At 41.9% G+C, this 12,419-nt stretch overlaps 1 protein-coding gene across 1 annotated transcript in view; it reads left to right on the plus strand.

Annotated features, from left to right (window-relative positions):
- The first annotated feature begins 194 nt into the window (after positions 1–194).
- The window catches only part of LOC8038041 (AP-4 complex subunit epsilon-1), a 31,138-nt gene continuing 18,913 nt past the window's right edge, over positions 195–12,419 (plus strand). Inside the window, exons 1-12 of the mRNA XM_040206941.3 lie at positions 195–394; positions 498–566; positions 636–759; positions 876–949; positions 1,120–1,241; positions 2,651–2,816; positions 4,101–4,264; positions 4,396–4,469; positions 4,590–4,715; positions 5,602–5,714; positions 6,616–6,755; positions 9,328–9,440. Of these exons, the coding sequence (XP_040062875.1) occupies positions 272–394; positions 498–566; positions 636–759; positions 876–949; positions 1,120–1,241; positions 2,651–2,816; positions 4,101–4,264; positions 4,396–4,469; positions 4,590–4,715; positions 5,602–5,714; positions 6,616–6,755; positions 9,328–9,440 (1,408 nt within the window). The 5' untranslated portion in view covers positions 195–271. The remainder of the gene's footprint in view (positions 395–497; positions 567–635; positions 760–875; positions 950–1,119; positions 1,242–2,650; positions 2,817–4,100; positions 4,265–4,395; positions 4,470–4,589; positions 4,716–5,601; positions 5,715–6,615; positions 6,756–9,327; positions 9,441–12,419) is intronic.

Genomic DNA, 12,419 nt, shown 5'->3' on the forward strand with positions numbered 1-12,419 from the left:
TTTTTATTTAAATTCAATTATATACAACTATTTTCAATTTTTAGGCATAAAATTAAAAAAAATTGTGTTTTATTACTTTAGTTTGTAACCTAAAGACAACATCTAAGTTTTTACCGTTTTTAAACACCAATGAAACCCCGCGGCTTTTAGCTAGCTCTTGGCAACAACGTATCAAAATGGCAGCGCTCATTTTGTCGGTGTTATTCGCGTTTTTAATGGTTCGGGGGAGCTAAACTAAAATAAAATGAGCCTGGCACGATAAAGAATAGCCATGTCGAATATCGTGGAAAAAACAGTAAATTCCCTGCAGACGTATGTGGGCAAAAACATACTTGGAGGAAACTTCTACTTGCAGGAAGTACTGTCAGAGATTGCATCTGCACCTTCGAAAGAAGTAAGGTTTTGTTATGATGTCTTTTTGTCATTACGCGTTACTTCGGGAGCTCCAGCTACACTAGTGAAGCCTGTACACTGCATAACCCGTACCTTCTTTCAAGGACGAAGATGAGCTTATTGCGAAAAGACTGTCTACTTTGGAGAAGGATATGAAAGAATACACGAAGTCGGTATGTAAGCTCTCCAGGTGCACAGGGCGGCAGCGATGTTTCTGAATACTTCTCGTTTCCTACCCACAGGGGCGGATGGAAGCTTGCCTGCTACAAGCAATGTATTTCGAAATGTTAGGTCATCCTACACCATTTGCCTACATGCACGCTGTCAAGTTACTTCAGCAAGGGAACCTGAGGCAGAAATTAATTGGTAAGACATTTGCGTCAGAATAGACTTGGTTTGGTGAGCGTCTGGCGGCATATTGAGCACGAGGGCAACTCTTTACTACTGTTACGCTTGACAATGTACGCAAATTCTTTCTCTAGGGTACCTCGCTACGTCCGTCTTCCTTCATCCAAACCATGAGCTCACCTTGCTCCTCATAAACAGCATACAGAGGGTATGTGTAGCACTTAGTATGCTGCATCAATCCTAGCTTCTACAGTACTTGGGTGAATCACAGCATCTGGGTCCCTCTGCACTGTAAAGGATAGGAACGAAGCAGCACTGTTTGATTGTAACCACTTTTGGTGCACCCTTATAAAAAGAACTTGCTTCACGTCTATTCAGGACCTTTCAAGTAATGTATCCCTGATCGTTGTGATGGCACTGGCAGCAATACCGAGGCTGATCCACAGAGAACTGGCAAGCTCTGTGCACTCTCTTGTTTTGGAGAAAACCTCACATCATAGGTAAGAAAACACGATTGCACTTTGAGACAAGGACAGAGGTACAATACGTACATACAATACCAACTACAATGCGCACATAGAATACCAACTCGCCCAACAATCAACAGTTGCCATCACGGGTATTTTGTTTTTCCTAGTGCCTATAAAAATAAGATTTTGAGGATTTACACCTAGTGTTAAGCAAACAGGGTTCAATAGACTTGCTCCCTATTGCACTACTATCTTTTTATTTTCTGATTGATTAATTTAGTGTGGCACTCAGTTTGTTGATTGACGTTTTAGCGAACACTTACTTTTCATCGTAAGACACTTTAGCGAATTGTCGGCCGCCGCAAAGCGGTGTTCAGGGGTGGGCCAGGAATGTTAACAGTTTTGTAATGAGCTGCTGCAGACTGTCGTTGTAAAGCAGTGTGATTGCAGGCGGGGAGGCGGGTTAACGTGCACCCCAGTTATTCGCTAAAACGTTGAGTTGTTCAAATGACCGCTGTTTGCCAAAAGGGTCATTTGCTCATGTGATATAGACCCATTAATTTATGCTTACTGTTTCACATTGTATAGAAAAATGGCTTTCTGCAGGACAGTAAATTGAAATGGTTTCTCCTGATATAATCAATCATTTACCGGAATACAAAAAATAAACATGAAAGCATCACAATGACAATGTTTTCTTTGCAAGCGAGCAAAGCATGCAATCCGCAGCTGTAGAGGCTTCTAAGTCAAGTGTCATCATTCTGAAATTTCAACCAGAAATGTAAGCGAGATTGGAGTGCCCACTGTAAACCGAAGTATAAATTCCTTAGTCCCCCACACTTCCCAGCACCACCTATTAAACATCATTGCCATTCTCCACATCATGTTTCGGGGACCGCCCTTGGATCGGCGGAAGTGATGAGGGACCCCATCTGTTGGGGAGAGGGCGTGGTATTGAATGATTGCAATGAGAAAAGGGTAAATGAAGGAAACTAAATGCATGCGAGCCAACTTTGTAGCCTTGAAATGGAAAATAATCAGCCCTACTAACTCAGGGCACATAATTTTGTCTATATAGTTTTAAAAAACAGTCACCATCAACAAAAAAAAAGAAAAAAAAAAGGTTTTATTGTTTGGCTTGGCTGATGGTTGAAGGCTTCAGAGGTCCCAAGAAGACCTTCAGGGAGCCCAAAGGGTCCACAAACCCTCATTTGAAAACAACTGCTCTGCATTATCCAAAAGGCTAGAGGAAGAAAATCTTAAAAGCCTGTGCAGTGTCTTTTTATGCAAGAAAGAACGCTGTTGTGTTCTATGCTTCAAGGAAGTATACTGGATACCTGGTGCCTGTGAAACATGAAATACGTACTTCAAGTAGTAACTGGTGTTGTCTGCTTTTATGATCTCTCATTTCCACTCACTTTTCTTGCTGTCGTAAGCAGCTCTGCAGTACGAACAGCTGCACTCATTGCACTGCAGCACTGCCACTCCCAGTGTGGATCCAACCAGATCCCTCGAGCGCACCTCGCTGTGCTGGAGAAGGGGCTTGCCGACTCTGACGTCACTGTTGTTGCATCGGCGGCCCGCTGTTTGCAGCTTTGCACAAAGGTACTATCCTCTCAAGATTTCTCTCGGGATTACTGGGAAGAACTGAGTGATAGTGCATGCCTTCAGTAATAGTAGTGGCGATTCGGTGTGGGGAAGCTTTAGGTTGGTACTTGCTTCACCATCTCTTCTGGCCAGCATGATGGCAAAATGTAATTCATCATTTTTCAAATTTCCGGTTTTGAGAGTTTTTCGATATGAACTTACGTGACAATGACACGAGCGATCGTGAGCATTTCCCTCAGCAACGAGGCTAAATCCTGTTGTCTCTGTTGAGCTGCGGTTACCTAGACTGCGCTTGCAAAAAGCCATCTTTGTGTCCTTTGTGACATATTTTGCCCTCTAGTTTATACCAAGAAGCTTCTTCCCTTCCCTTCATAATCTAGTCCTTTGTGTCCTCAACCTTCCTACAAGGGAGTCTTCAAATCAAGTCACCGACAGGGGACTTCAGTTTTCTTGAAAGTGATAGATTGCTGCCTGCCGCAGATGTGGTGTTTATCTTGGGTGTCAAAATGACCAAAGAAGATTGCACGTTGCTTCTGGATATCTTTGCATTGGGGTACATCTGCATCATTATGTTCTTTTTGTGTGTTTTGTTTAGAATGAATAGGGAAGTACACAAAAACTTTCTTCTGTATCCTACTCACTGAACCCACTGTATATTACAGCTTTAGCTGCCAGAGTAACAACTCTAGGAAAAGGTGGTGCTAGACATGCAACACTTTAGTATCAATGACAATACCCATTTTAGTTTTGAAAATCACCATGGCAACCAAATAACTAGTGGCTCAAGTGGATTTTTAATGAATTTGATTGCTCCAATCAATTGAGCCTATGAAATTTGGGATGTAATATAAAACAAGCTTTGGAAATAAGCCTTTCTTATATCCTTTTGAAATGAACAAGTTAGGATTTCACTCACAGTTTTCTTGTCAGTGCTCATTCCTTTTCTTTTTGCTCTGCATGCAGGTACTGTGGTTTCTTTCTCTGTAAAGAGGAAGCATTGCTGAAAGTGTTATGTTAGGACTAATGAAGGATTGTTTGTTTATGCTGTGGTAAAACACGTGATTTCCATGCCTTTTTATTTTTTGTATTAATGTAATAGCTGGGTCTTCATTATTTTTATTTAAAGCTTTGCAATTCAATTTTACTCATGTGCACTTCTGCACTGTCATAAATTGTTGGGAGGCACCTTTGTCATTTGGGTGTGCAAGGAAGTAATTTGCACACATGTTTTGTCTGCTAATGCTTTATCTTCATTAAAATGGTTTATCTCCCATTTTATAGGTTGAGCCAAACACTACTTCTCACCTGTGCCCAACTTTGTTGAAGTTGCTTGCCCAGCTTAGGCAGAAAACAGTGCACAGTGATTATGACTTTGGAGGCCTCTCGGTGCCTTGGCTGCAGGTATCCATCCTGAGCACCTTGGGACACATGAGCCTGGACACAGAGCAAGTACTAGCATGTTACTGTAGCCAAGCATGCACATCTGTTGTCATTCCATCGTGATGGACTCAAAATAGTCATTAGACTTTGTCTCTGATGTGAATTCTTGTGAATGTGACTATTGTTTTTCTTACAGGCAACACAATCAGGTGGCACAACTGTTGAAAGAGGTGCTTGACTCGAGAGTAGTCAACCAAACAATTTACTATGGTATGAGTGGTTGACCCTTTGTCACAGTTCCTTTTAGAAGAATTATCTTGTACTATGATGAAGTCTTCTCAAAGTACAGGGTTGGAGTGTCCCAACTCAAAACTGACTATTTTTTTCCAGCAATCATCTGGGAATGCCTGGGAACAGTAGCTTGTATAATGGATGGCAATGCAGAACTTACAAAGAGCTCAATTTCTTGCATTGCTAAGATGCTTCACTCGAGCAGCACTGACTTGAATTACTCAGGTGGCCATTTTTTCTACTCTCCGGCATGGTTAAAACAAACTTGTTGCTCACAGATGTCTCTCCATGCTAGAACTTAGTGAAGTAAATGTGTACTCATGATTGGTGCATGCCATAATTCTGTTTTACCTCAGAAACGAATGTGAATTTGCCTTTGTGGGATTGCAATAGCTAGTCTAGCTTATATTGTCATTGAATAGTTTCATAAGGCACAGTGAAGTAGTATGAAAGTGATCATAACATTGTATACTTTTATGCTACACACATACTGGTATGTTGCTTTTAAAAGAAGTATAGAAAAGTATAGAAATAGCTAGATTAGGAGTCACTTTCTAATTGCACTATTTTTTAATATATGGTCTGCACTGCAGCAAGTCTAAAACAAATTGTCTTGAAGAAACAAGGGCTATGAGGGCAGGTGCTGCATTTGTAACCTAACATCACTGACATAATTGATCAATCTCAAAGCTGTTACAATCAAAATCTGTATTGAATTCATTATTAAAAGGCTGCTTACTTGTCAACTACACAAGGACGATAGTAAATCGGGTTCGTTGTTAATTGCCCTGATGCTAGCCAATTTTAATCTTGTCACCAGGACTATCATTTGGGGTATATAAAATGACATATCAACTTATCCAGCTTTCAGACCTGTATAAAAGCAAAGTTATTTGCTTAGAAATACGGCAGCTGGTACAATCCCAAAGACAACTAGTATACAGGCTGTGGATCATAATTCAGAAAATATTAAAGCATCTTATTTTAAACATTCATTTCAAAAACTTTTATCGATGCAGACAATCCACAGCTTGCTTATGAAGCAGAATCTATAGCAGAACACCATTGGTTGTTCCAACAATCACAACAATACTTCCCTTTTGTGAATTAGGTGTCGATGCCCTGGAAAGGGTTCTCTCCAAGTGTTGTCCCACCGAAGCAGTGACCTGCCAAGAAGTGATTATTGATTGCCTTCATCATCCCGATGAAAGTGTGAGAATCAAAGTGAGTTTACTTTGTTGCTCAGTTAGGCGTGTATTGAGAACCTAGATAGAAGAATGAAATCACATAAATGACGAGGATATATGTCCTCATCAGTTGGACGTTCTGTTACATCTTATCTGTTAATAAATTCCTCCTTGCTCTGCTGAGAACTCAAACTCTAAATTGCATGTGGTTAAATTGGTAATCTTATTGAGAAAATCAATATCAATCTTTGTTAGATTATTGGCAAGTAGTGCTTCAGGTAAAGCGAAAAATAACTGGTAATTTTTTACTTGATAAGATACATTGCTGGGCGTAGGCACTGACTGCGTTAAGAAATTAAGCAGCCTCTCCCCTCCCCCCCCAACTTCCCCTTCCCCCCTTCTGGGGACAGACCGGCCAGGGGTGCTGACTTGGCCTTCTTTTAGAACACCTTGGAGAAAACGGCCACCACTAAAGGCCGATGGGACTAATCAAGCAGTGCCAAAAACACAATGTCATGGCTTTCATCTTTTATTTTTTTTTGTGCTCGTGCCATTTGTTAAACTAATCAAGCGCAGTGACAATTGTGCCTTGACCTTGCGCTTTCAGTATATGATTCTGTGTTTGTATATTTTATAACCTTGGACTGCACTCTGACTTTTGGTAAAACAGAGCATAGTAGTGTGTATGCAACAATCCTTTTTTCATTATTGCTTTTTTTTTTTTTTTTCGATATCCCTCGAGGAAAGAGTATTCTAATTGCCTTTGCTGTAAGCCATCATTTTGCAATGCCTCAGTGATGGTCACCTTTTTTCTTTACTTGACTGTGTACAAGATGCTATTTTTTCTTTAGTTGACTGTGTACAAGATGCTATTTTTTCTTTGCTTGACTGTGTACAAGATGTTATTAACATATTATCATCCCACTTGTTGCTTACAGACACTCAACTTGCTGGTTACCATGGCTAATGAAAGCAATGTGGCCGTTATCGTCAACCGCATTATGAAGTACATATCTACAATGAAAGACCCTGCGGTTCAGTCATTTGTTTGCGACAAGGTTATCCACCTCCTGAAGATATATCCTTTTTTGCATGACTTTTCACTTGTTCAGACATCGCCTATCTTAAAGGAATGCTAGATGGAAAAGGCTATGTTTGTATACGTCTGACTTGAATGTGTGTCTCACGAGGTGAAAGAGTTTTCGTGGAGTTTGCAGAAAACTTTTTTCTCTGCCATCAATCAAAAAAAAAAAAAAAAAAACTTACTTTGCTTTGCTCCTTTATGTGAACTCTTATTCTGGTGTACTGCAAAGTTTTTCCGAAGTAAGACAGCTTAGGAGGGGTGGGGCCAATTTGCAGTGCTGGCCCTATTTCTTTTTCTACCTCATATTCTAGCTTGTGGTAGGGAGAACCACTGACAAAAATGATGTAAAAGAGGAAAAAAAAAAAAAAAACAGATTGCTAGGATTTGTGCTTTTTCTTATTTCTTGAGTAATCGTTACTGAATAGGAGCTTGCAAAAGAGTAACCGCAGAAAACCTACAGTATATGTTTGCCAGAGAAAGAACCAGAATATTTATAATGTTTCTTTCACGAGGCATGTTGGTTTTCGAATTATAGCACATTTCCCATGATTAGTACCAATATTTTTGTTCCTCATACCATACTTCACTTCTTTTGTTGCATTAAAGGGATACTACAACAAAATTTCAGCGCTTATTTAATGGTCTATATATGTGTTCAAAGCAGCAGTATCACATCGAACACACCAATATCTTGTTAAAAAATTAACGAAAAGGAATTTTAATACGAATTAAACTATTAGCAAAGAGCACCTGGTGGATGTCGCTAACGCCTCATTTGTGATGCCCGTCTAGGAACCTTGACAGCTAGTGACGGTGAGTGTCTCGCCTTCGGCCATGACGAGAGAAGAGGGGAAGGAGGAACTCCCGTCTACCCGAAAATCCCTTTTGTGTGTTCCAGAAGTAGCTATTGTCCCCCTACAAGATTATAAAAGATTAACCCTTCACTCAAAATTCGTACAAAAGCAGCCGCTTCAGTGGCTGGAACGACTAGGCCATCCTCTCGACGTCAGCCTCGCCTTAGCTTTGCTCGTCCGGAGACGACCTACGTCACGATTACGTCGGATGTCACATGCTCTTAAGCTGGGCCTTCTCCGAGCGCTTGCTAGAGTGGGCCGTTTGTAACAAAAAATACAGCCACCAGGCTCAAAATACAAATTTGCGATTGTCAATTACGGATATTGTGGATCATATTCAACCTAGTTTTGAACACGAAGGATATATTTCAAATTTCGTTGAAGTATCCCTTTAAAATTATGAATTGGTATGTACACCTTTCCAAGAAGCACCTGACCCCAGGGGCAACAAACCGTTTTTGAGCCCAATCTCTGGGTTTGAGGCTAGGCTCTCACCGGCGTCCCTGCTAACCCTAACCAAGTGAACTGTGATTGCGATAGGTGCAGCCTGCATAGGCTCAGTTTTAAACACTGCTGGCGGCTCAATTCTCGTCTTTTCCTGCTGTATTTTGTGTTTCATGGTGTATGTATTTTCCTGAGGATATTGAAAAAGCAAAAAAAAAATCTAATTTTGTTAAGTATGTGCGTGACCGAACAAATGCAACTGGAATGTTAGTTGTCAGGGTTTTTTTATGATAAGTTTTGACGGCGCCACCCGATTAGCCGCATGTCAAATGACAAAGCGTTTAGCTGTCGAAAATAATTTACAGCAGAAGATAGCCGAAGGCATGTATTTTTCACGCTCACAAATAACGTGTTTACCGATGGACAGGACACGGACACACAATTTAGCAAGTGTTAACATTCAAACAATATATTATGCATACCACACAATGCAGCGTTATCTGTAAAGAATTGATTTGAGAAAGATCTCAAGTAACACAGTCACAGTTGATGACAGTTACATCTTGAGGATCGGGTGGAATCCAAGATGTCTTCATTTTGGGGCACGTTTTGGGGAGAGCTCCCTTTTTTCACACCAGTACCAAGGCAAAGGAACGGGCGCAACTGACTCCAACTCGAACAACTATTTTTGGCTATGACTGAGAAGGACTCTACGCGGATTATTTCTGGGAGGGGTGAGAACAGTTGTCATTGTTTGCAAAATCGCGTCAAGCGCCGTTCATTGTTTTTTCCCTCCTTTATTTTCCATGAATGTTGAGCAGAAACACTTGAATGGTACGCACTTACTAGCCCTACTTCTCACGGTGGAAAATAACACAGGAAGGGTACACATCATGCATCAGAAAAATTAAGTGGAAACTTTCAAGAGGGACCAGAAAACTTTAAATGCAAAACTGCAAAATATAGGAAGAGAATCGCGCTGAGCTAGTTTTCACAGTCCAAGAGAAATGCAGAAAATTTCTAGCTGGAGGGTGCGAGAGTCGTACCAGCCGCATCAGCAACATGGCGGCGGCCTAGGAGCGTTTCTTGGAAAGGTGTATGGGAGGAAGAATTAAAAATATGGAAGGGGAAAGCTGTCTATAAATATTATTTCAGTGTATTGTAAAATCATTGATTATTAAATAATTAGGCTAAGCTAGGTTCAATGAATGTATAAGGCCTTTTCTCTATTACTTCCTGTCTTGTGCCATTTCCTCAACACACCTTACATACCCAAAGGACGTCAAGTGGGTGGCAACGACATTCTGTTCTCTACTTTTCCTGGTTCCTGATTTGATTCTGAATGCCACAGTGTTTTACTTCATCAATCTGCTCAGTTCAGGTACACCTTTAAGATATTTCGATTCACTTCACATTGGTGACTATATACTACGATCTGTCATGGTAATATAAAACTGCCAGTGAATTGCCATACAGTGCTATCTATGGGTTTTGAAACACTCAGTTATGTTACAAGTTCAAACAGCTGTCAGCCTTGGATTATTGTGCCAAGCAGTCTTGTACACCCTCTCTTGTGAAGCTACAGTGTTTTTTTTTTTCTGAAAACTTAACTTCTCAGTTGTGGGTGGTACAAGCTGGCAGTTCTGTCCATACAACCAATGGTGAGCAAAGCAGTTGGCTGTCATAAAAGCCACCCCAGTGAATAGGCCTTTGAAAGTGTACCAAGTCAGCATGAGATCTAGGTGTTTTACCTACGGCTGGGAATAATACTGTCTAGTTCAGTGGTTCTCATATGGAGTTCCGCGGACCCACTGGGCTCCGCGACACCATTTTTGGGGTCCGCGAAGCCCTTGCCTTAACCCTCTACCCCCACCCAAGCTACCGCCCGTTATAAGCAAGCTACCGCTCGTTATAAAAGGTACAGCTGTTACCATCTATCAATTCATTCATTCATCTTTTTACTCGATGCTTCTGACTTCTTTATATACCTGAAAGTGAAGGATGCCGTTGACACTATTAATGGCCTTACTTTATACTCCCCCCTCCCCCCTTCTATCTTCCCCTTCCCCTGCTGGCGCAAGGCCCCTATCACTTTGGTGGGTCCCCAAGGGCTCCCTGACACATCCATGTTTAAGAACTGCTGATATAGTTAATAAAAGACACTTGAAATAAAGCTCCAGGATAATATTGCTAACTGTGGCAGGTGGCAAGGTATGAACAAAAGGGATAATTAGAAATTTAATTAACTAAAATTTAGTATGTAACCTTTTATATATAAACTATTTCCTTTATCTTTAGGGTGAACATAATCCTCGGAGTGAGAAACGGGATATAGAGGAGAGAGGGGAGGCAGAGAAAAGGGCTCTGCTTGACATGAACACAAATTTTTTTCAAAGTTCTTCGTTGACAACACAAGTGCTTTTCTTCCCCATTCTTAACAATATAAAGAAATGTTGCCAACCGAAGCACATCAAATTCAGTAATATAGAAGAGTCCCCTGTACGCACGTTTATGTGAAGAAAATTTATTAGCAAAGGCAACTACAGTACGTTTCATAATAGGTTTAATACGTCTGGTATAATACGTCTGGTCACTCTATTTATCTGGCACATTCTATTTAGAGATTTTTTGCCTGTAACTTCTAGGGGGCTATAGAAGGAGACGACGACGGAACTTGAAGAAGACTGGAGCCGGAGACTCATGAGATCTCACTTGGACATTCCGCTGCAGATATCATTCAGAACCACTTCATTATTTTATTAGCATTAAACACAAGTTATAAGTGGTGACCCAGACAAAGCGCCTTTGCCTTCAGTGCACCGTCATGAGCAACAACGAAGACTCCACGGCAGGCGAAATTTCATCTGTACATGATTGTCTTCCAAAGTACTGGGACCGCCGATCCAGAGGTATGGTTTGCTCAAGTCGAAAGCTAGTTCTTTACGTTTCGCATCACTTCAAAAATCTGCCTGATCAACTACATTGCTTCCACTCTTCCACCCAAAATTGCAGCCGAATTACGGAATTCAGTCCTCGTTACACCACTAAATGAACCTTGCACCACCTTAAAAACAGAACTGGTGAAGCGCACGTCGGAATCTGAACTGTGCCACCTACGCCAGCTTTTGACAAGTGAAGAACTCGGTGACTGCAAACGACCGCAGCTGCTCGGACAACTCCAACAGCCCCTCAGCGAGAGGGCAGCATCATTTGACACGTTGCTTCTGAAGGAACTATTTCTTTAACGACTACCGACCAATGTTCGCATGGTGCTTGCCACAGCACCAGACCTCCAGTTGCCCGCCCTGGCACAGCTGGCAGACCATTATGGAGGTTGCCACACTACTGGTAGCAGAATTCATCAATCAAGTATCGACAAAAGCATCTGTTGATTCACCATCTACCAATTTCTCCACAACTACTCATCTGTCATCAGCTACAGGATGTTTTTTAACGAGAGTTGACTGAACTTAAAAATGAAGTAGCTGCAGTTTCGTTCCACTCTTAATCAACGTCTCGGCAACGCAACAATGACTGCAATCCTTGGAATCGCTCAATTTCACCGCAATCCAGATTGTGCTGGTACCACTGGACATTCGGAGGCAAAGCCGGAAACTGCAAACCACCATGCACAATGACGGGAAATGCCAGCCCCCACCACAAAAGTGGCGAGTGGTGCTGGGATGGATGCTGGCCGCTTATTCTTTGTCACAGATTGCAATACCGGCCAGCGTTTCCTTATTGACGCTGGCGCCGAAGTAAGCATACACTAAAACCTCGTTAATTCAACCCGTTCTAATTCGGAAATTCGGATAATTTGAACTGCCGGTCCAATCCCGTCAAATGTATGTATTAGTCAATAGCAGCAAACGCTGATTAATTCGTAGGGAATGCGGCGCACTATGGTTAATTCGGACGTATTCGGGAGGTGGCACTAGCTAGCGTCCGTTCCAAAGGGTATGACTGCTATCCATCCGAGGTGCACACCTGGTTTTTCCGGTTTTCTCATGGTTCTTCGCTCTTCCGGTTCTCTCTGTTTCGCACCAGTTTTGCCCTGGATTGCCGTGCTTCAGCGCGTTAAGTGCGAGACACATGCGCGAAAAATCCATCCGATCCGACGTCCGATCCGGCAATACAACTGCCTGATCTGAAAAGTTTGGTCGCTTGAGACGTCGGATCAGCGATGCGGCGTGCGTCCAACGTGCCAGATATTTTCTCACGGCGGTTGGACTGTCGGAAGCATCCAGCCAATGACAGCACAGCTAGCGCAAACGTCATGATGACGTAATGGGTCTGGCAGGATGAACAAGGAAACGGGACTGACTTGGGCGACGGGAAGCCGGATGCGTGAATCCCGCTG

The sequence above is a fragment of the Ixodes scapularis genome, unplaced genomic scaffold (genome assembly GCF_016920785.2).
Source record: "Ixodes scapularis isolate PalLabHiFi unplaced genomic scaffold, ASM1692078v2 PGA_scaffold0__279_contigs__length_252992795, whole genome shotgun sequence".
In the NCBI taxonomy this organism is placed as follows: domain Eukaryota; kingdom Metazoa; phylum Arthropoda; class Arachnida; order Ixodida; family Ixodidae; genus Ixodes; species Ixodes scapularis.